General features: G+C 42.5%; 1 protein-coding gene across 2 annotated transcripts in view; it reads left to right on the plus strand.

Moving 5' to 3' along the window:
- Positions 1 to 24,735, plus strand: part of LOC145353516 (Y+L amino acid transporter 2-like) — a 102,619-nt gene that overhangs the window by 62,456 nt on the left and 15,428 nt on the right. For both annotated transcript variants that reach the window (XM_080204335.1, XM_080204328.1), the window contains exons 3-7: positions 3,529 to 3,654; positions 9,165 to 9,309; positions 14,729 to 14,852; positions 16,244 to 16,347; positions 24,035 to 24,131. In XM_080204335.1, the coding sequence (XP_080060461.1) occupies positions 3,529 to 3,654; positions 9,165 to 9,309; positions 14,729 to 14,852; positions 16,244 to 16,347; positions 24,035 to 24,131 (596 nt within the window). The remainder of the gene's footprint in view (positions 1 to 3,528; positions 3,655 to 9,164; positions 9,310 to 14,728; positions 14,853 to 16,243; positions 16,348 to 24,034; positions 24,132 to 24,735) is intronic.

Here is a 24,735-nt window from a genome sequence, read left to right on the forward strand (position 1 = left end):
CAATAGGAAAGGAGCAGTGGGAGTTTCAAACCAGTTGCCTCTACCTGGACCAGGGACTGTAAGTCTCATGGCTTTGACTTGTGTGCTGTAAGGTTGTGCGTTGGTGCTAAACTGGAGGCAGTTTTGCATAAAATAAGGAGACAACTGATACTTGGTCCACCTAGCCCACCCTTCCAAGACTCACATTAAGTTCCACATGGTAATTTTATAAGTTATGCCCTGAATTAAAAAGTGGTTCTGTTGCTGAATGAAAAACCTAAACTCAGCCTGCAGTTCAAATGGATGATTTGGCACCAGATGAGGTGAGATGAGATGAATGTTGGACAGTATTACTGAAGTGGAAATGGGCATTGTTCATTGAATGCCCTGGTGTTATGGCTGGATTCAATATTTAATGTACTTAGTCTGCAAAGGACAACAATTAACTTTTACATGGCAAGTTTATTTTGTACATAATCTAAAAGTTGTGACTATTTAAACTTGATATGTTCTTTCTAGAGTATCTGTGCATAGTGCCATTGTTATCTCACATAGATAAGGCACGGTTTGATTTAATCTGTACAACTTGCTGGTGTTAATTTTCCTCTCTTATAATGACAACCTGTATCTGGACAATAACAGTGAGAGGAAATTGATCTTTGTTGCATCTTGGTAGGGATAGCAGATGACAAACAATTGCCAATTGACTGTAACAAGGTACAAATCATTTCCTAAGCATTTGGCCCTGCCTGAAATAGCCAACATGTTTTAACATGCTGGAAGAGGTAGTTCTGTAATTAACAATGGTTGTGAGAACTCATTAGTGCTATTTGCCTGATTTAAATATGGAGAATAAGAACATAAGATATAGGAGCAGGAGTAGGCCATCTAGCCTCTCGAGCCTGCCGCGCCATTCAGTGAGATCATGGCTGATCTGAAGTGGATCAATTCCACTTACCCGCTTGCTCCCCCTATCTACCCGTAACTTAAACATATTCAACGAGGTAGCTGCCACCACTTCAATGGGCAGAGAATTCCAGAGATTCACTACCCTCTGAGAGAAGAAGTTTCTCCTCAACTCTGTTCTAAACTGACCCCCCCCCACCTTATTTTGAGGCTGTGCCCCCTTGTTTTGGTTTCCTTTCTAAGTGGAAAGAATCTCTCTACCTCTACCCTGTCTAGCCCCTTCATTATCTTGTATGTCTCTATAAGATCACCCCTCAGCCTTCTAAACTCCAACAAGTACAGGCCCAATCTACTCAATCTCTCCTCATAAGCTAACTCCATCATCTCCAGTATCAACCTGCTGAACTTTCTCTGTACTCCCTCCAAGGCCAATATATCCTTTTGCGAATAGGGGGACCAAAATTGCACGCAGTACTCTAATTGCAGCCTCACCAGTGCCTTGTACAGTTGCAGCAAGACCTCCCTGCTTTTATATTCTATCCCCCTCGCTATAAAGGCCAACATTCCATTCGCCTTCTTGATCACCTGCTGCACCTGCAGACTGGGTTTTTGTGATTCATGCACAAGGACCCCCAGGTCCCTCTGCACAGGAGCATGTTGTAATTTTTTTCACCATTTAAGTAATATTCCATTTTACTATTATTCCTTCCAAAATGGATAACCTCAAATTTGTCAATGTTATACTCCGTCTGCCAGATCCTCACCCACTCGCTCAGCCTGTCCAAATCTCTCTGCAGGCTTTCCACGTCCTCCACGCAATTTGCTTTCCCACTCATCTTCGCGTCATCAGCAAACTTTGTTACCCTACACTCAGCCCCCTCCTCCAGATCGTCTATGTATATGGTAAACAGTTGAGGCCCCAGCACCGATCCCTGCGGTACGCCACTAGTCACCAACTGCCAACCAGAAAAGCACCCATTTAATCTAACTCTCTGCTTCCTGTTAGATAACCAATCCTCAATCCACGCTAACACCTTACCCCCAACTCCGTGTACCCTAACCTTCTGCAGCAACCTTTTGTGAGGCACCTTATCGAACGCCTCCTGGAAATCTAAAAACACCACATCCACCAGTTCCCTTCTGCCAACTGCACTAGTCACATCTTCAAAAAAATGCAGTAAATTCGTCAAACTCGACTTTCCCTTCATGAATCCATGCTTGATCGAACCATTCCTTTCCAGGTGTTCTGCTATTTCTTCTTTAATGATGGATTCCAACATTTTCCCAACTACGGACATTAAGCTAACCAGCCTGTAGTTACCCGCCTTTTGTCTACTTCCTTTTTTAAACAGCGGCGTTACATTAGCTGTTTTCCAATCAGCCGGCACTTCCCCAGAGTCCAGCGAATTTTGATAAATAACTACTAACGCATCTGCTATTACTTATGCCATGTCCTTCAGTACCCTAGGATGCATTCCATCTGGGCCCGGGGACTTGTGTACCTTCAGTCCCATTGGTCTACCAAGCACTACCTCTTTAGTAACAGTAATTGTATTAAGGACCTCAGCTCCTACCAACCCTCGATCGTTAATATCCGGTAAGCTATTTGTGTCCTCCATCGTGAAGACCGACACAAAAAACTTATTTAAAGTCTCAGCCATTTCCTCGTTTCCCATTATTAAATCCCCCCTCTCATCCTCCAAGGGTCCAACATTCACGTGAGCCACTCTCTTCCTTTTTATATATTTGTAAAAGCTTTTACTGTCTTTTTTTATATTTTGAGCTAGTTTTGATGCTCTATCTTTCCTTTCTTTATCTCTTTCTTCGTAGTTCTTTGTTGTTTTTTAAAACTTACCCAATCTTCTAATTCCCCACTATTTTTGGCCACTCTTTACACATAGGTTTTTAATTTAAGTGTGTTAAATATAAGCGTATTAAATTTAAAAAAGTATAAAAAACGAATGTAAGTGTATTAAATTTATACTAAACATTTTTGGGCAACTGTTAAACTACTGTGTGCAAGTTTTACACTTGAAAGCTGTAGAGGATATCAATTTTGGATTCAGCAAATGATTATATGATATGGGAAGGAAGCTTTGAGAAGGAGTATTTCCACTAAAGGAGAAAGCTAACAAGATACTTAATAACAGAATTTTCAACCTTATGAAGGATTTTGATGGAGTAAATAGACAAAGGAGGTATTCTCTGGCCTCCTCTGCCATGTGTTTGTCAAAGTGGGTGGTGGTGCACCATTTTTTATTGGCGGGATCTCCTGGTCCAGTTGCTGTCAATGGGATTTCCTATCAACTGCACTCTACGCCATGGGGAAACCCGTGGCAGGGGTGCACAATCGACAGGACCAGAAGATCCCGCTGGCATGAACAGCCGAAGAATTCTGGCCAAAGACTCTCCTGCCGGGTCATCAATTTAAACTTGTCACTAAGAGAGTGAGCGAGAGAGTTGGGCACTATTTTTATGCAGCAATTTGTTAATACGGCCGAGGCAGACAACTGAAAGTTGAATAAATATTTGAAGCAGAGGCAGACAGAATGATATGGGGAGTGATAGGTTAAAAGGATTAGTTTCCAACCTCTAGGAGGGTGCTTTCTGTTCAGTAACTAACTACACTTTTTGAATCCAAAGGAATGCTGACATTGGTAAACTGTGCCAAGGTGAAGTGGGGAGCGATTCTACAGGTGGTGTCTACCTTTGCGAAAGTGTTTGCCTTGATCATCATCATCATAGCTGGGCTGGTGAGGCTTTGTCAAGGTAAATGGTTTTAACTTCTTAACACAAAGAACAAAGAACAATACAGCGCAGGAAACAGGCCCTTCGACCCTTCAAGCCTGCGCTGCTCATTGTCCAACCAGACCATTCGTTTGCGTCCCTCCATTCCCAGTCTGCTCATGTGACTATCCAGATAAGCCTTAAACGATCCCAGCGTGTCCGCCTCCACCACCTTACTTGGCAGCGCATTCCAAGTTTCCACCACCCTCTGTGTAAAATACGTCCCTCTGACATATGACCTCGCCCCTCTCACCTTGGACCTGTGACCCCTCGTGATCATCACCTCCGACCTGGGAAAAAGCTTCCCACTGTTCACCCCATCTATACCCTTCATAATTTTATACACCTCTATTAGGTCTCCCCTCATTCTCCTTCTTCCCATGGAGAACAACCCCAGTTTACCCAATCTCTCCTCATAGCTAAGACCTTCCATACCAGGCAACATCCTGGTAAACCTCCTCTGCACTCTCTCCAAAGCCTCCATGTCCTTCTGGTCGTGTGGTGACCAGAACTGGACGCAAATGTGGCCTAACCAACGTTCTATACAGCTGTAACATTAGACTGCAGTTTTTATACTCTATATCCTGTCCTATAAAGGCAAGCATGTTTAATTGCATGGAATTCGCTGAGATATAGAATACAATATGTTTAAACTTTTTATTTATTAGCATCACAAGTAGGCTTGCATTAACACTGCAATGAAGTTACTGTGAAAATGTCCCAGTCACCACACTCTGGCGCCTCCACTGAGGGAGAATTTAGCATGGCCAATGCATCTAACCAGCGTATTTTTTGAACTGTGGGAGGAAATCAGAGCATCCGGAGGAAATGCACAGGAAAAATGTACAGACTCCACACAGACAGCGACCCAAGCTGGGAATCGAATCTGGGTCCCTGGTGCTGTGAGGCAGCAGTGTTAACCATTCAATTTCAATGTTATTTAAATTCTTCAACATATTGAAGAATTGCAATTACGAGTTGCACTGAGAGTGGGAATGTTTCTGTCTGTCTGTCTCTCTCTGTCTTTCTCACACTCTGTCTCTCCTGCTCTCCCTCTCTCAATGCATAATTAGGCATAATGATATACTCTGGTTTAACTTGGATTCTTGCCTGAGTCAGAAGGTTGTGTGTTTAAGCAGCCCTCCAAGGATCGTGTAATCTAGGCTGACATTTGAGCACCATACTGAGATAATCTCATATTGTCCAAAAAAACGGCTTTCGGATGAGAAGTTAAATCAAGGCCTCCTCTGCTTGTCGAGGTGAAAGTAAAAAATCCCATGGTACTAATTGAAGGAGAGGAGTTGGCTATTCTTCCTTAAGCAACACAATCAGAGCAAACTGTTCATTCATTCTTAAATTTTCTTTTTATGGGAATTTTATAATCCTCTTCACAGGATATGTTGAGGATGCAAAGTATTGTTTAACTGTAAATTCCTCCTCGATATGAATGTCTATGAACTTTGCAGAGTATTTAACAATAGATTTTGTGAGGCAAGAGCTTTGCTCAGTGGGATTTATTGGCCAACCTCCCAATCTTTCAGTGATTCTTTATAATTGCCGGATTATTCTAAGCACCATTGATTAGGTGAGTCAACCCTTGACTTAACCTACAAGACAGCAGTTTGCACTGTTCACTTCTACACTTGTCTCCTCAATTTACCACTTCATCAAATAAAATGCTGGGGAGTCTCATCTCGCAGAATTTATCCATGTGTTTTTGAGACTTTGAAGCCCACTCCACCATTCAGTGAGATAATGGCCAAGCTATTATTTTAACACCATTTTCCTGCACTATCACTGTATCCCTTGATTTTTTTCATATGTAGAAATTTGTTTGATCTCAGTCTTGGACATACTCGTAACTGAACCTCCACAACTGTCAGGCAGTGAATACCAAAGATTTACGGATCTGAGGGAAGAATTGCCTCGTTGTCTCAGTCCTAAAAAACCTCTCCTTTATTTGATGCTGTCCTGTGATTCTAGACCACTTCCCCAGTCTTGGGAAACGTCTTTCCTACCTCCACCTGGTTGAGCCCAATCATAATTTTGTATGTTTGAATGAGAACACCTCTTGTTTTTCCATACTGGAGAGGAAAATGGTCCTGAGAAGACAATCCCTCACACCAGGAATTAATGAATCTTCACTGCACAACGGTTAGCACTGCTGCCTCACAGCCAGAGACCCTAGTTCAATTCTGGTGATTCTCCCCATGTCTGCGGGGGTTTCTTCCAGGTGCTCCGGTTTCCACCCACAGTCCAAAGATGGGCGGGTTAGGTGGATTGGCCATACAAAATTGACCCTTCATGTCAGGGGGACTGGCAGGATAAATACATGGGTTACGGGGATAGGCCCTGTGTGAGATTGTTGACAGTGCAGGCTTGATGGGCAGAATGGCCTCTTTCTGCACTGCAGAGTTTCTATGATTCGCTCCTGATTTCTCTCCCGCTCCTTTTGTAAATAGTGGGGTTACATTTGTCATCTTCCAACATTCCAGAATTTATAGAATTTTGAAAGCTGACCACAAATGCATCCACCATCTCTACAGGCACCTCTTTCAACACTCTGGGCTGCAGATCATCAAATCCAGGAGATTTAATCAATATACCTTAATCAAATTCATTTCTCTAGTATTATTTTTTGCAACTAATAATATCACATTGACACCGGGCCCTTGAATCTTCATTATTTCTGGGAGATTTTTAGTATTTTCTTCTGTCAGGATAGAAGGGGGTGATTCTCCCAGCTACTGTGGCGTCACCAGCAGGCTCCCCACTGGGCACCATGGCATCGGTGCGTCTCTAGCTCTAAGTTTTTTTGGATTCATCAGCGCCGTTCCGGAAATGGGTGCGGAGCTGATTTAAATAGTTAAATTACCATTTAAATATCATTAGCAGGCCTGGGACTGAAGTCTCTGGGCCCACTAGGGTCTATCCGCAACCCTCCCACCCACCCCACCGCTGTGAGGCAGCGGTGCTAATCATTGTGCAATAAAGATTCATTAATTCCTGGTGTGGAGGGATTGTCTTCTCAGGAAAGATTAAATAGACAGGACTATTTTCCTCTCCAGTGTGGAAGAACAAGAGATGTTCTCATTCAAACATACAAAATTATGATTGGGCTGAACCAGGTAGAGGCAGGAAGGATGTTTCCCATGACTGGGGAAGTGATCTAGAACCACCGGACAGTATCAAATAAAGGACAGGCTTTTAGGACTGAGGCAAAGAGGAATTTCTTCCCTTGGAGTTGTAAATCTTTGGAATTCACTGCCCGACAGTTGTGGAGGCTCAGTTACGAGTACGTCCAAGACTGAAATCAATAGATTTTTACATATGAGAAAGATCAAGGGATACAGAGACAGTGCCACCCGCTAGGTAGTAGTTCACTCTGGCGGGTTTACCATAGCTCCCCATTAATGGCGAACAGGTGGCCCGACCAGAGGTAACAGAGGCCATGGGGACCCCCCAGGAAGTCGGGGGTAAGGGGAGGGTGTCCCCTGGGCAGTGTCAGCCTGGCCCCCTGGCTCTGCCCAAGGGCAAACTGGTAATGCTCAAGGTGCACCGTGGCACTACCCACCAGGCATTGACCATAAGGCCATAAGATAAAAGAACAGAATTAGGCCGCTCAGCCCATCGTGTCTGCTCCGCCATTCATTCATGGCTGATATTTTTCTCATCCCATTCTCCTGCCTTTTCCCTATAACCCCTGATCCCTTATTGATCGAGGACATATCTATCTATCTCTATCTTAAAGATACTCAATGACCTGGCCTCCAAGGCTTTCTGCAGCAAAGTTCCACAGATTTACCACTCTTTGGCTGAAGAAATTCCTCCTCATCTCTGTTTTAAAGGATTGTCCCTTTAGCCTGAGGTTGTGCCCTCTGGTTCTAGTTTTTCTTTCCACATCCACCCTATCCAAAACTCCAACAAGTACAGACCCAGAGTCCTCGACCGTTCCACATACGACAGACTCTTCATTTCCAGGGATCGTTCTTGTGAACCTCCTCTGCACCCTTTCCAAGGTCAGCATATCATTCCTTAGATATGGGGTCCAAACCTGCTCACAATACTCCCAATGGGGTCTGACCAGGGCTTTATACAGCCTCAGAAGTACATCCTTGCTTCTATATTCTAGCCCTCTCAACATAAATGCTAACATTGCGTTTGCCTTCCTAACTGCTGACTGAACTTGCACATTAACCTTAAGAGAATCTTGAACAAGGGCTCCCAAGTCCCTTTGTGTTTTTGATTTCCTAAGCATTTTTCCATTTAGAAAATAGTCTGTGCCTCCATTCCTCCTTCCAAAGTGCATAACCTCACACTTTTCCACATCATATTCCATCTGCGACTTCTTTGTCCACTCTCCTAACCTGTCCACATCCTTCTGCAGTCCCCTGCTTCCTGAATACTACCTGTCCCTCTACATATCTTTGTATCATCTGCAAACTTAGCAACAGTGCCTTCAGTTCCTTCCTCCAAATTGTTAATGTATAATGTGGTCCCAGCATTGGCCCTGAAGCACACCACTAGTCACCGGCTGCCATCTTGAGAAAGACCTCTTTATCCCCTCTCTCTGCCTTCTGCCAGTAAGCCAATTCTCTATCCATGCCAGGATCTTACCCTTAACATTATGGGCAACTACTTATTTAAGTCTCCTATGCGGCACCTTGTCAAAGGCTTTCTGGAAATCTAAATAAATCACGTCCACTGGTTCTCCTTGATCTAACTTTCTTGTTACCTCCTCAAAGAACTCTAACAGATTTGTCAGACATGACCTCCCCTTGACAAAGCCGTGCTGACTCGGTCCTACTTCCAAGTACTCTGCGATCTCATCTTTAATAATGGACTCTAAAATCTTGCCAATGACCGAAGTCGGGCTAACTGGCCTATAACTTCCCATCTGCTGCCTCCCTCCCTTCTTAAACAACGGTGTTACATTCGCTATTTTCCAGTCCTCTGGTACCCTCCCTACCTCTAGTGATTGCTGAAAGATTATCACCAATGCCACCACAATTTCCTCAGCTATTTCTTTAGAACCCGGGGTGTAACCAGTGATTCAGGGTGACGGGGCTGGCCGGCAATGGGGCAGGCCAGTGATTGAGTTGTCTAGTGATTGGGAGGCCAGCAGTGCGGAGCCAATCCACACGTGCTGACTTGGTACTGACAGATCGGCACGTGCGCAGTGGCCCACTCAGCGCTATGCTGTCAGCCTCTTGGATGGGAATAGGCCCCGTCCCCGATTTTTCGGAGTGAATTCAGCTAGGGCACTCTACAGTGCTCAGAGTATGGGAGATTCATTCTGAAAATAACTCTTAAACAAACCAATGGGTATTAGTCCAGTTTTCACACAAATTTGGCACTTTGAATCTTTTTGGGAGAACTTCACCCAAAGTATTTGTTTAGTTTCTCTGCCATTTCCTTGTTCCCCATACTTGTTTAATATACTCATTGAACACACTCATTCTGTTTCCTGATACTGGATTTTTCTATTGCAGGAGAAACGGACAAGTTCCAAAATTCCTTTCAAGACTCCAAATTGAACGGTGGGGAGATGGCCCTAGCTCTGTATTCAGCATTATATTCTTATTCCGGTTGGGACACTCTTAACTTTGTGACTGAAGAGATCCAAAACCCTGAAAGGTGAGCATTGAGATGACTTCTCAGTTTGTAAGAATGAGGGCTGCTTTTCCAACCTGCCCTAAATTGGGCCGCAAGATGACAGAAATCACTTGAAACTGGGGCAGTGAGGATCTCCGGCACTTTTCCAGCCTGATCTGGACTCATTGCTTGGTCCATCGCTGGCCAGCTCTTCCCCACGATGCTAGTTGTAAACTCCAGCAGTAAGGCAAAGCTCCATATCTGGTCCGTATTTTCCTGCCCATGTCTCTCCAATCACACTTCCTAAGACCACATTTTTATTGATATAAAACTAATTTACCGATGGCGGCAGTCACTTTTTAGATTGCTTTAGAATCCCAAGTTCCTACGCCACTTTGTGGTGTTGAGTTTTTTTTTTATTCATTCATGGCTGGCTGGCCAACACTTATTGCCCATCCCTAGTCGCCATTGCCATAGGCTGGACCATTCCAGAAGGCAGTTGAGAGTCAACCATATTGCTGTGGGGCTGGAATCACATGTTGGCCAAACCAGTTAAGAACAACAGATTTCTTTCCCTAATGAGCATAAGTGAACAAGATGGGTTTTTCTGACAATCAACAGTGGTTTCATGGTCATCAGTAGATGCTTAATTCCAGATGCTTTTATGGAATTCAAATTACACCGTCTGCCGTGGTGGGAGCCGAACCCTTCTCCCCAGATCATTAGCTGAGTTTCTGGATTAATAGTCTAGTGATAACATGACTGGGCTATCGCCTCTCTTAAATATTGATGAGAGAACCAAAAGCAAGTTCCTTATTTGCATATACAAAGGGCTTAAGGTCTACTTTAGGTAATTACTCATGATGTCTTTAAAACAAAATTACACAACTCACAATTGGTTAGATGCCTTCATGCACGTCTGTGAAATTGTTTCTTGTTGAACCTATTATTTGCCTGATAATGGCTACAAAGAGGTTCAGTGTCTAATCCAATGTTTGATGTATTCTGAAGGACTTTGTCTCGCCGTTTTTTTCCTCCATATGTCAACAAAGTTCGATCACGCGAATTAATGATATTTGTAATTCACATTGCTCTGTTTGCTTTTTTTTGTAGTTTACAGGAGAACTGTTGATGGTGATGGGAGAAAATTAAAACAGTTTTAAACTGCTAAAATTTATTTTGTTTTATGTAAAAAGTCAAGAAAACCTAACATTGTATAATCAGGAATAGACACAGCTGCATTTGCAGACAGTTTCAAAACCCCAAAACTCCCTCCCTAATAGCATTGTAGGTGTACCTGCAGCAAATGGACTGCAGTGGTTCAAGGAAGCAGATCACCACCTTGAAGATGTGAATGAAAAAAATATTGCCCATATCAGAACAAAAAGTTTAGGTTTGCTTTTGGGATTGTGTAAATGTATGACGTGTATAGTGACTCTTTATTTGGGCCAGGGAAAGGGGTTGGTGGCAGCAGGAAGGGCCAGTCATCTCTGGTCTCACTGGGGAAGGGGATCTTTCGAGAGAGACGCCAGACGTCTCTTTCCCTCCCAGCGTTCTCACCTGAGATCAAGGGTCAATGGTGAAAACTTTTAACTTTTTCTATTTCCCACCCTGGGTGCTCTGTAGCCTGAAAATTGAGACTAGGCCTGAAAAATACCCTATATTGGTCTTAATAGGGGTCCGTCCAAGGCCCTTCTGCCCCACTGCCAGAGATTCTAGAGGGAGACCTTTCCATGCTACTTTACACTTCTCAAGAATTCTGGCCAAAGACTACACAGGTACACATAATACCTATTTTGTTTTACTGCTACCAAATTAAGCTCAAGACAATACAATGTAATAATCACAATATATGATTTAAGTTGCAGTACCCACATTCTTCATTCCATTAAACATAGTTTATTATTTAGTTAATTAATAATTAAAGTATTGCAGCTTTAGCTGACAACTTAATTTTGAGGATCATTGGTAAATTTAGCTCTTTTCCAAATTAGAGGATGGCTGGTAATAAACAAGTTGTGCTTTTCCCTTTCAGTACATCTCATTATAATAATAGCCTATGACAAGCAAGTACAATAACTGGTGTTTTGAAGTATGTATTCTCTTTTGCACTCTAGTTCTTGCCTCCAGCGTGCATTTTCAATAAGTCACATGAAGTGACTTTTTAGCTTAACCCTTTTCTTATACATCTATGTGTTTCTGTACTTCTACAGATGTATATTTGTACTTACTGATTTGTTCCTGCATTAGCAATTTGAATATCTTACAAAGCGTACGTTTGTCTTCTATTGGATTTGGTTCCAAGTACTGCTTTGCTGACAACATCTGATGAAGGCGGTATGAAACATTGTAATGGGGCATTCTTGGGTGTTGCATGATATTTCTCATCCACCTTTCTGTTTGGAGGCAAATTCCTATCAAACTTTGTCTCTTGTACAACCTGGCAAAAATATACTTTGCTTCTATGAATGCCCTACTCAGTTAGAATGTGCTGTATTCTTGCATTTGTCTATAAGGAATTTGAGGGCAACTTGAGAGAAATAGGAGGCCCCACTTGATCTGTCTCTTGTCTAAAATAAGAAGTAGTAGCACCATAGCTACTCAAACACTCCAAAGAACAGATATGATGCCAGGAGCCTTGGCCCTACACCATTTTAGCAGAGCCATGAGGAAATAATGAGTGGGCATGAATGTGCCAATGCTTGACCTAATTGCTGGTACACTCCTATCTGAGACAGCAAACTCCATTTAGCACAGAAACTTGAATGGGAATAGCAAAATTGCCTCTTGCAATATGTAGATCTTGTGAGGACACAATTTTGGAAAAACAAGCAGAGAATAAGAAGTTATGTACTCAGAACACTGGAGATTAAGTCGTAGAAAATTGCATAAAGAATTTGCTTTGTAGTACAGTGTTCAATTCTGGTCTCCATATCACTTAAGTACATATTTGGTCTCTATGTCATTTAAACAAAAAGGACATTTGTAGATTCGAATGCATGCAGTAAAGAGAAAAAAAATAAGAGGTGCAAATCATGGGAAGGCCATTGACCTCAGGTAGGATTTTCAGGTTTTGACACGGCCAGAAAATCCCTCCCAGGTTCTAACTTTGAAGGAGGTGAGCTGAGGTTTGGGAAGATAAAGTTGAAGGGCAAAATCCTCTGATCTCGTCTTTTCCTGCCCCACTGCCAGCAAGAATGGAGAATTTGGCACTCAGCCAAATTTCCATTCACTGCAGCAGCACCAGCAGATCACTGGGGTTAAATGTGGAGGCTTTCAAAGTATTTTGCCAGGAGGAGAGAGTCAAGGTGTCAGATTGTATTTCAGTGGTTCTAGTCCCCCAGACTCTTCTTATTCATGAATAAAATACTGCAGATGCTGGAAATCTGAAATCAAAATAGAAAATGCTTGAAATGCTAAACAGGTCTAGCAACATCTGTCAAGAGGAAAACAAAGTTACAGATGTTGCCAGATCTGCTGTGTATTTTTTTTTGTTCTGACACAAACCCTTCTATGACTCTATAAACCAGGAGCCTTCCTGAAATCTACCTGACTCCAATGTCTCGGGGCTCTGCCTTTAAATGTAATAATGCCTCTTCAGTGGCTCTCCATGGCAAAGCTTTTCATGCATTAAAAACTTTGTGTCAAGTAACTTCTAACTGCATTCTTAGCAACTTTAAAATTGATCTTTTGCCACCAGCTTTCAGTCAGAGAAATTGGTCTTTCTGATCACCCTACCAAAATGCCCCATCATTTTGAAAATTTCTATTAAGTTGCCTCTTTTCTCTGCTTCTTTTAGACACTCAGGTCTCTTCTCATAAGATTAGTAGCCCAGCTGAGGAACTACACAAGGTGGAATATGGGGAAAATGACCTTAGATTATTTCTTCACAGAGGATTGGATTTTCTGGCCATGCTTGCCCCAAAACTGGAAATTCCCACCTGAGGTCAACAGATTTTTCCATGGTCCATCCCTTGCCCGCTACAATTCCCATGGCAGGCAGAATGGGAAAATTTGCCCCAGAGTATTTTTCCTCTAGTTAAAAGATTCAGCTTAATTTTTACATCAGTAGCTAACTTCTGCAAACAGAAGGGCGTGGGAGCAAGATGGATGATAAGTGGTATGAAAGATCATATCTGATACAAAGACCAAGCTAAAGAAATTTCACCTTTGTAAACAAAGGTAAAGTAGATTGGGAGATTTGAGGTAGCAATGAATCAATGAACTGCATAATCCAATGCATTTAATTAATATGTCTTGAACAACTTATTTATTCATTTTGACCTACAGTGAGTCATCGGTTAACAATGAATTTAAAGCAGGAATTACTGAGCAAAATCACAAAATATGAAGTGCAAGATTTTTTTTGTAGACAGGTTACATAACTTAGCCGTTGACAGTTGAGGTGAAATGCAAATTGATAACACACGATGCAGAAAGTTTTGGGTTCAGACCCACTTCAGGACTTGAGTCACAAAAACCTAGAATGGAACTCCAGCCCTGCACTGAGGGATGCTATTCTTCAGATGAGACATTTGACTAACTTGGTATCAGAGATCCTAAGCTATAATTCAAAGAAGACGAGGGAGTTCTTTTTGGCAGTCATTTTTCTATAGATTAACATCATCAAACGCTGAGCATTGATCTGTATTTTGCTATTTGCAAAGTGGCAGCCACATTTATTTAAGCAACAGTTGTTGCACTTCATACTAATTCACAATGTGGAGTATTTTGTAACTGCAATGTGGCAAAGTGGTTTCTTACTGCCAGCCCTTCCTTTCTTGCACATCTGTGCTGGCAACTTTGGTTGGAGGCATTCTTTGAAGATGTGATATGACAAACACATGACATCTGATCACATGATATTTGTTGACTGGCTTCTGTAAATGTTGTTGTGTTTGCTTTTATGAAAGCTGTTGATTAATTTTGTTTGTGGTTTCACACCAGCACCTATGTGTGACTAGTTCTAAGAGCCAAGAAGTCACTTCCGAGTTAATGAAGGCGAGAAACTGAAGAGCCCATTTCGCAGATACTCATCCCCTCCCTCTCCCTTACCTCCTTGTTTCAGAGCCCCCCAGCCCCTTCCGCAACAAGTGTTGAAAACTCAGATTAATGAGATCTCTCACTCACTCCCTGAACACTCAAACCTTCGATTCCCGAGCAGAGAGGCTTCTGTAATAACAGTTAGTGGTGTCACCTAGCAAGGTTGCATAGTGTGGGAAATTGTACTCACTGCTTTCAACAGCGCAGACAATTGAGTGCTTAGACTAGAGGAGTAACCACCATTTCCAGGCAACAGCCAGTCATTTGCAGCGGGCTGCAAACCATAAATTCTATAATGACTTTAGATTTGGTTACGTTCCAGCTGTCATAACTGAGATGGAATTGAGATGAATGAAGCTATTCACTTGCTGTGTTTTTGCATCAACGTATGACAGCCCCCTTTTTTGCTTTGAGACAGGAATTTACCCTTAGCCATCGCTGTTTCTATGCCTATTGTAACGGCTATCTACATCCTGACAAACGTGGCTTATTATGCTGTCCTGGATATTCCTACCATCCTCCACAGTGATGCTGTAGCTGTGGTAAGTCTTCATAAGGGGTTATTGAGATATATTAAAATGTATTGATTACAAATATCTTTGGGTCTCACTTTGTGTACTATTAAGTGGCCTTTTAGTCTACTGTGTAGCTTAGAGGGACAAAGGTTAAACGGGCCTCTTTGGCAAGAGTTACTTCACTTAAAAACAAAAGCATTTATATTCTAAAATCTTACAGGGGCAGCACAGTGGTGTGCACTGCTGCATCACAGCACCAGGGAGCCAGGTTGGGTTCCCAACTTGGGTCACTGTCTGTGTGAAGTCTGCACACCCTCCCTGTGGCTGCGTGGGTTTCCTCTGGGTGCTCTGGTTGCCTCCCATAGTCTGAAAGATGTGCTGGGTGGATGCATTGGTCATGTTAAATTCTCCCTCAGTGTAACCAAACAGGCACTAGACTGTGGTGACTGGGGCATTTTCACAGTAACTTTATTGCAGTGTTAATGTAAGCCTACTTGTGACACTAATAAATAAACTAAACTTCAAGAAAACAAATGTTGAAACTGGTCTTCATGAAAATTCTAGTTGAATCTCTCTCCTAAGCACTGCCAACACTACACACCTTGTGTGTTGCTGAGTGTCACCATTGTAAATGAGATGGCGGCTATATCTGGACTGACAGAAACTCTGGAAACCAAACTATGGCTTGAAAATTTGCATCTCAAGCCAAACTAGTGTAGTTTTCTTTGAAATCCAAGACTGTAACTAGTCAGAATCATTTGAAGTTACAGCTCCTATTATCTGCAAAAGATTGACATTCAGGTATCCTTTTGACATCAGCGAGCAGCCTAGCCAGTGGCAGACCTGGGGCCAGTCTTCCCCGGTTCCTCACCATTCCTGTGGATACTGCAGCCTTATTCAAGCCCTGGTGAGCTTCTCAACCATGATGTGGTTCCTGGATTAGGGTGGCTATCCTTTATCCCTTTTACTTTCCATGCTTCTCAATTCCAGTGAGAACGAACTCCCAGTCTGTTGAACTGTAAGAGTCTGGTAGAAGGGTTGACCTGGACACAGGATTTGATTCCAATCATTAGATTCATTTGATCTATGGGAGTGCAGCCTTGAACTGTCATTGAAGATCTTAGTTCTCTTGCAGGTTTGGAAGATTTCCTTTTTGAGGGCTAGCAGTCGCATTACTTCCCAAAATATATTCTTAATGTCTTTTATTCCTGCATAGGCCAATTTTGTTGGATGTTTATTTAAGGGAAAGCTGGAATTTGGATGTTCTAAATATCTGATAACTAATTCAAGATTAGTCTAATGAGTAAGAATCACCAAAGATGTCAATTCAAGGGAGGTCGGTGAATTGTTCCTTTTAAGCATCAAACTTTACAAGCGGCAAATGAAGTTCAGAATTATTGATTCAAATATTTCTTCAGACCTTTGCAGATGAAGTTCTGGGTTATATAAAGTGGCTCATACCATTGTCGGTGGCTGTATCGTGTTACGGTGGCCTTAACTCATCAATCATTGTCGCCTCCAGGTAACTCTTCAACGTTCATTGACTTTAAGTTGGAGTGATTTGATTTGATTTATTATTGTCATATGTATTAACACACAATGAAAAGTATTGTTTCTTAAGCGCTATACAGATAAAGCATACCATTCATAGAGAAAGAGACGAGAGTCCAGAATGTAGTGTTACAATCATAGGGAGGGTGTAAAGAAAGATCAATTTAATGCAAGATAAGTCCATTCTAAAGTCTGACAGCAGTAAGGAAGGAGCTGTTCTTGAGGCAGTTGGCACATGACTTCAGACTTTAGTATCTTTTTCCCAATGGAAGAAGGTGGAAGAGAGAATGTCCAGGGTGCGTGGGGTCCTTAATTACGTTGGCTGCTTTGCCAAGGTAGCGGGAAGTGTAGACTGAGTCAATGGATGGGAAGCTAGTTTGCATGTTGGACTGGACTGCGTTCACAACCTTTTGTAGTTTTGTGTGGTCTTTTGCAGAGCAGAAGTTATACCGAGCTGTGATATAACCAGAAAGAATGCTTTCTATGGTGCATCTGTATAAGTTGGTAAGAGTTGTAGCTGACATGCCAAATTTTCTTAGTCTTCTGAGAAAGTAGAGGCATTGGTGGGCTTTCTTAGCTATAGTGTCGACATGGGGGGAACCAGGACAGGTTGTTGGTGATCTGGACACCTAAAAACATGAAGCTCTTGACCCTTTGTACTTTGTCCCCATTGCTGTAGACAGCGGCATGTTCTCCTCTACGCTTCCTCAAGTCGATGATGGGCAGATGATTACAAACCACACAACTTCAGAGATGTGTTTGTTACCTCGTTGAGAAGTAAAACTGTATACAAAATAAAGATTGGTTGGTTCATAGTATGCAATTTAGTGAATTGAAAATTTACATTAAAGGATAGAAAAAATACTGGCATACATGGCTTCAAGGATGTCCTAAAGCAGTCCACAGTCAATGGCTGGGATCTTTTGGGCAGGCCTTTTGTGGGTGGGATGGAAATTTGGTGGACTGGGAAAAAGTCTGTTGAACTTGGTGGGAATTTTGCCGGCAGATCCGGAAAATCCCGGCCAATTCCTATTGTAATGTAGGATATGTAGCAACCAATCGGGTATGACAGTCTCTCAAACAGTAATGTGATGACTGGATACCCTTCACCGTTTGGATCTACATTCAAATTCAGTGCCAAACGTTGTGTTCCAGGCCAGGGAACAAGATTGACATTGGCAAGGAAGCATTTATTGCCCAGCCCTTGCTGGAGAATTGGTGATGGTGGATCACCACTTTGAAATGGTAACTGTTTATTACAACTGAATGGCTTGCTGGGCTGTTTAGGAGACATTGAGTTAACCATGTTTCAAATAAATGAATCTCTCCTATCCTGGCCACAGAGCCTAAGAGACAGTCTCAATTCAGTTTTCACAAAGTAATTTACTTAAAGAAAATAATAAAATACTGGTAGTCAAGGATTAGGATGCCATTCAGCACCAACCTCACCCACCCCATAGTAAAATGCTTCCAACAAACAGTATTTAGATTGTGGATGCAGAATTATTGGATTTATCTAATGTTTCCTGGAACTGTACTGATCAATACAGAGTAAAGCTCTTTCCCAGTGTTGCTCTCAATGGAGCAACTGTCCAATAGATCAGTGAAACGTCCTCTCGCTTCTAACATTGGGCATCCCACTGGCCTCTCTAATTAATGCCAGATGGTGAGTTGGGATCCTCCTGATGCCCTCCACTCCTGCATTGAGAATGTTTACAGCCTGTGGGAGAAGGAATATATTCATGCCGTGAGCCTGGGCTGGATTTGAACTTGAACTCTGAAGATGCAGGTGGTTGCTGTAGCTCATTGCGTCAAACGTTCATCCATATTTGTCATATTTTTCATGAAGTTGGAAATATTCTCCTGTTCGTAAATCTATTATAATGACCCGGGTAGTTTTAATGGTGGTGATAGTGGTCTTGCCCACCAGCTGGAGAGCTGGTGAGGTTCCCACATTGCTTCATTTGGGGAGGTTTACCACACCAAGTATCAATCAGGCACTTAACTGGGCAGTGGCGGGTCTTCCCTGTGATCAAAGACCCCAGGAACAGAAGCTCTACCTACTAAATATTGCCAGCCAGACAGAGGCTGGCAGCTGTTTACTGATTGGCACTATGGAGGAGTGGCAGCTACCGGCACTATACCTACCCAAGGCCTAGGATTTAATGGAGCTAGGCACAGTTGAGTGACCGAGTGATGGAGGAGGTTTGTTGTGTGTGAAGGGGGGGTGGTGGGCATTGTTTTCAGTGGCACTATCCCCTTTCCAATGGTGGATCCCTCAAATAAGCACTTTTTGAATGACTGAACCTGCACCATAGGTCTTCACCCCGCCCCCACCCCCAATTGGGCATCATGTTTCCAAGCCCTCCTGTCTGTCACTGGGTGAATACTGAACATCAGAAGTGGTGGAATGAGGCCTTTAACTGGCCATTAATTGCAGGAGAGGAAAGCGACCAATAGGGTTTTTTTCAGAGACTAGGTATTGAGCATATCTTCAGCTAATAATAAGACAAATGACACGGTATCCTGGTAAAAGAAGTTTCTTTATTGATCAAAACATGCTAGGAGTGAAGGGCTGGGCAGTCCAACTCTTCTCTGAAGTTATATCACAGTGGCAATACAATTATACAACTTCCACTTGTCTTCTGTCTCATCATGGCCCAATCATCATTAGTAAATTTCATATACCTTTGGCCAATTACAGATATTTTCTGACAGCATGGGAAAAATAAGTTCTAGCAGTTTCTGCCGGACTTTCCCATGGCCAACTGGCCTAAACTCTTATTTGGAAGAATATGCGGCCTATTCATTAGTTGTCGGGAATCACTAGCTTGACCTTGCTCAATTAATATCTTGTCCACTGAGGTATTTGCTACTCATGCTGATAAGAGTTATGTTTCTATGGGTGTATTGTTATAAGGAATGCGGTTCACTTTACTTGCCTATTTCCCATGATGCTTTAGAACCCTGTGCCAGTAGCCAAGATGAAAACCTGTTCAATAATACACGTTTAAAAATACATTTAAATTCTCTAACTGTGGATACATGTGTTTCTATGCAGATAGTACCTCTGAAAAATGTATGTAAGGCAGTCTGTGATTCTTTTCCTAAGCTAATCCATTTTGTTCTAATATTCTTTATTCGTGTTTTAAATCCCAGAGTACCATCCATGAACCTTTCCACTGTGAGTAAATTCAGGGCAGTGATGGAGGATGGTGGGGGGCCCACTCACTATTCTTCTGCAGCACCCCCCCCAGCCCCACAACCTGGTACCAAACTCACCATAAATGTGTCTCCCTCCCACTGGCTGTGTATTTGCAGTATATCTTAAAATGTCTGAATTACAAGGTTGCATCTCAATGATTATGAGATTGATTCGGTTTAATGAGTGCTTTAGATGCACCATGCAGTGTTTAAGGTCAGAAGTTGATTTTCTCATAAACAAAGCAGAATTGGTTAATGAACTGAACTGATGATTATTCTCCATCTGATGTCAGTTTGGTCAAATGACCCACACATTCCACTGCTGAGTAAGGAACAGAAAGTTAACACTAAAAGAACACCTGGATAAATTCACTTTCTCTGGTCTGGCTTTATTACTGTTATATGTACAATAATAAAATTAACTTGGATATTTTATCCAAACAGTATATTTGGCTTTCTTGAAGTATTTATAGAATCCCTCCAGTGCAGAAGGAAGCCATTTGACCCATCACGTCTATAACAACTCTCTGCAAAAGCATCTTACAACCCCACCTCCGTAACCCCACACATTTACCCCTAATCTGCACATCTTTGGAACTAAGAGACAATTTAGTGTGGCCAATCCATCTAAGCTGCACATCTTTGGACTGTGGGAGGAAGTCGGAACATCCAGAAGAAACCCACGTAGACATGCAAAAAATGTGCAAGGCTGGAATTGAACCCGTGTCTTTGGCACAGCGAGACAGTAGTGCTAACCACTGTGCCATCATGCTGCCCATCTGACTACTATATTTCTTAAAACCTTATAACATATGATTCACAAGTGTATTTCAGACATTTTGTTATACCCTTTGTGTAACTTAATTCCAAGCAAATGTTCCTTCGGCAGTAGGAATACTTCAGTTGCAAGCAATAAAAGAACTAACTTCAGGAAGGAAATCAAAGGAAAAGAAACTTCATTACTCCAATGCTTGGGGCCACATCCTGGGCTGTACAAGCTCCTCACAATTCCCACATGGTTTTTATTTATACTTGGTCAGCTGACCCTGGCAGCATGTTACCATTGGTTATATTATAACAGAAAATACTCAGTTTTCCATCTCTCACACAGTTGAAGATCTCGGTATGGCTGTGTCTTGTATGTTCTGGGACTGTTAATGACAGTGGTATAGGATCTGTACAGTACCACTGCAGGCATAATGACAATTCAGTTCCAGTGGTCCCAACCTTTTTTGATTTGTCACATGTATTAACATACAGTAAAAAGTATTGTTTCTTGTGCGCTATACAGACAAAACAAAACCGTTTACAGAGAAGGAAATGAGAGAGTGCAGAATGTATGTTATAGTCATAGCGAGGGTGTAGAGAAAGATCAACTTAATGCAAGGTAAGTCCATTTGAAAGTCTGACAGCAGCAGGGAAGAAGCTGTTCCTGAGTCGTTTGGTACATGACCTCAGACTTTTGTATCTTTTTCCCAATGGAAGAAGGTGGAAGAGAAAATGTCCGGGGTGCATGGGGTCCTTAATTATACTGGCTGCTTTGCCAAGGCAGCGGGAAGTGTAGACAGTGTCAGTGGATGGGAGGCTGTTTTGCATGATGGATTGGGCTCCATCCAACCCTTGTGTAGTTCCTTGTGGTCTTGGGCAAAGCAGGAGTCATACCAAGCTGTAATACAACCAGAAAGAATGCTTTCTATGGTGCATCAGTAAAAGTTGGTGAGAGTCATAGCTGACATGCCAAATTTCCTTAGTCTTCTGAGAAAGTAGGGGTGTTGGTGGGCTTCCTTAATTATAGTGTCAGCATGGGGGGACCAGGACAGGTTGTTGATGATCTGGACACCTGAAAGCTTGAAGTTCTCGACCCTTTCTACTTCATCCCCATTGATGTAGACAGGGGCATGTTCTCCTTTATGCTTCCTGAAGTCGATGACAGCCTCCTTCGTTTTGTTGACATCGAGGGGGAGATTATTGTTGCTGCACCAGGTCACCAGATTTTTTTATCTCATTTCTGTACTCTGTCTTGGCAATGTTTGAGATTCGACCCACTACTGTGTCATCAGCAAACTTGAAAACTGAATTGGAGAGGAATTTGGCTGCACAGTCGTAGGTGTATAAGGAGTACAGTAGGGAGCTGAGAACACAGCCTTTTGGGCACCGGTGTTGAGAATGATCGTGGAGGAAGTGTTGTTGCCTATCCTTACTGATTGTGGTCTGTGAGTTAGGAAGTTCAGGATCTAGTTCGGAGGGAGGTGCTGAGGCCCCGGCCACAGAATTTGGAGATGAGTTCCGTGGGAATAATAGTGTTAAAGGCTGAGCTGTAGTCAATAAGTAGAAGTCCTATAGGAGTCAGACTCCTATTTATTGACTATAAGTCAGCCTTAGGGCCGGAAAGTGGAACTGAGCCACGACAGATCAGCCATGATCTTATTGAATGGCGGGGCAGGCTCGAAGGGCCAGATGGCCTACTCCTGCTCCTATTTCTTATGTTCTTATGTTCTTATTATTAACCAGTAGATTTATGTCACTCAGTTGTGCAGCATTCAAATGAGTTTATTTCTGGGGCAGTGGAGCAGAGAGAGGATTTGGGATTGGAGCTATGAGTAGCATTTCAGAATGCACATTGGATGTATCCAGGAAACCTCTTGTGCTGGTGTAAAATCAAATTAGGTATTTGAGACAGGAAAATATTATAACAATGTGCATTTATCCAGCACCTTTGAAAAATGTTATGCTCTGCCAAAGCAAAAACAAATAAAAATGAGCACTGAACCAAATGGGAAAATAGGAAAGGGTCACAAAATACTTTGGTTAAAGAGGTGGACTTCAAAGAGGGTCACAAAGGAAGAGAGAGTGGTGGAGGTATTATGCAAGAAACTACAAAGGGTCATGAACAAAGCCTGCTTCATCACTCAAACCAGCCTCCTACCCGTTGTTTCTGTCTACACTTTCCGCTACCTTGGAAAAGCAGCCAGCATAAGGAAGACATGCACCCAAGACATACTCTCTCCCACCTTTTTCTGTCGGGAAAAAAATACAAATTCTGAGGACATGTACCAACCGACTCAAAAAGAGTTCCTTCCCTGCTGCCGTCAAACTTTTGAATGGACCTGCCTTGCATTAAGTTGATCTTTCTATACACCCTATCTATGACTGTAATACTACGTTCTGTACTCATCCCTTTCCTTCCCTATGAACGGTATGCTTTGTATAGCATGCAAGAAACATACTTTTCACTGTATACTAATACATGTGACAATAATAAATCAAATTCTGAGTATTAAGCTTAAATGGTGGCCTGTGGTATGGCAAAGGCAGTAAGCAATGTACAGGAGACCTGAGCTGGAGAAATGCAAAGTTTGGGAAGAGTTGTACGGATGGAATGAGCAATGAAGTCAAGAAGGTTTTAAACATGAGGGTAAAACATTTAAATTTGAGGTGTTATGAGGCTGGGATCTCTCTGAGGGAGGGTTAGTGAGAATTGGAAGAGGATGGTGCCCATGCTGTTTGTTCTATTCCCACTGCTAATCTCTGACCAAACTAAGTGGCCAGGCTAAATGATTTCTCCTGTACTCCTGCAGTGCGTGGGGGTGGTGATTGAGTAGATCTCTGGCCCTCCAGCTAAGCATTGATGAGTAGCCATGTTGGAAGGTAAAATAAAAGATTAGGAGGTGGGAACACTATTTTGTGATGGGAACAGGAACTGACAAAATGAATATCCTATTTAATACAGACATCAATGCGATGGAAACTGGCTGCTCCAAATATCTAACACTCGTTTTTCAAGTATTAGGCTGTAGAGTATTGGGTTTCAAGTATTGGGTGGCATGGTAGCACAGTGGTTAGCACTGCTGCTTCACAGCTCCAGTGCCCTGGGTTCGATTCCTGGCTTGGGTCACTGTGTGGAGTTTGCACATTCTCCTCATGTCTGCGTGGGTTTCCTCCAGGTGCTCCAGTTTCCTCCCACAGTCCAAAGATGTGCGGGATAGGTTGATTGGCCATGCTAAGAAATTGCCCCTTAGTGTCCAGGGATGCATAAGTTAGAGAGGTTAGTGGGCATAATATGTAGGGATATGTGGGTAGGGCCTGGGTGGGATTGTGTTCAGTGCAGACTCGATGGGCTGAAGGGCCTCTTTCTGTACTGTAGGATTCTGTGGAATGCTTTGGAGCATCCTAACATTCTGAAATACATCACATAATTAAAAGTTTATTCATTTTTACTCTAAGTTATTAGGGGTGAAATATTTGATTAAATATTTTTGTATTTTGTTTGACATTACAGATGGACTGTGCACTAGTTAGGGATGTGAAATTCGGAACTGTGTTTAAAACGCTGCTTCCTGAATTGCAATTTTCTGTACGTGGGTTTGTGCTGGATGATTAAGTAGGTCAGTATGTTGTAGTTATGCTTACATTTGTAGTGTGTTATAATGCCCTTCTAAATTATTGTACTACAGGCTATACTTTGTTGCTTCACGTGAAGGCCATCTACCCAATGTGCTGTGTATGATCCACGTTTTTAGATACACCCCGATCCCAGCCCTTTGTTTTAATGTAAGTGAAATGATTTTTCATTTTGAACAATATTCTTAAATGTGAGTGAAACTTGCTTGAAGCTACCCAACTGTTGAATGTGGTAATAGCAATAAAGAGCAGATAGAAACTGAAATTGAGTAAATCAAAGTTTTTGTCCTATGCGGTCTCACTACCGAGTTCAGAGGGATTCTGACAGAGAAAGGGATATAGATGTCCTGCTGCCCACAATTGCTTGATGCAGTGGACCTTGCGAATGCGATGTTTTGAGCCCAGATTTTCATGGAGTTGGACTGACTTTGGAGGCAGGACCCGATTTCTGGGATTTCTAACCATACAGGATAAGAGTGTGGGTTAACTAGCCTGCACCCTGCACTCACAACCTGAGTGGCTCCATTGTGAGGCTCGGCATCTCATACACAATTTCTGTGGGGTCAGGTCAGCTTCTGGATGACTCATGGTTCACACTCCTACAGAGGAGTTGCCAACTATAGTCTGGATTTGGAACCTTTAGGAAGGTAGCTAGGTCTTACCTCCCTGTCTCTACCGCCCATACCATTCCTATGCCCCCTCCATATGCAGCATATATGAGTGTCAGTCAGACAAAGCTATTCAGAGCATCAAT

Source organism: Carcharhinus amblyrhynchos, chromosome 2 (assembly GCF_965287045.1).
Source record: "Carcharhinus amblyrhynchos chromosome 2, sCarAmb.v2.hapA, whole genome shotgun sequence".
NCBI lineage: Eukaryota > Metazoa > Chordata > Chondrichthyes > Carcharhiniformes > Carcharhinidae > Carcharhinus > Carcharhinus amblyrhynchos.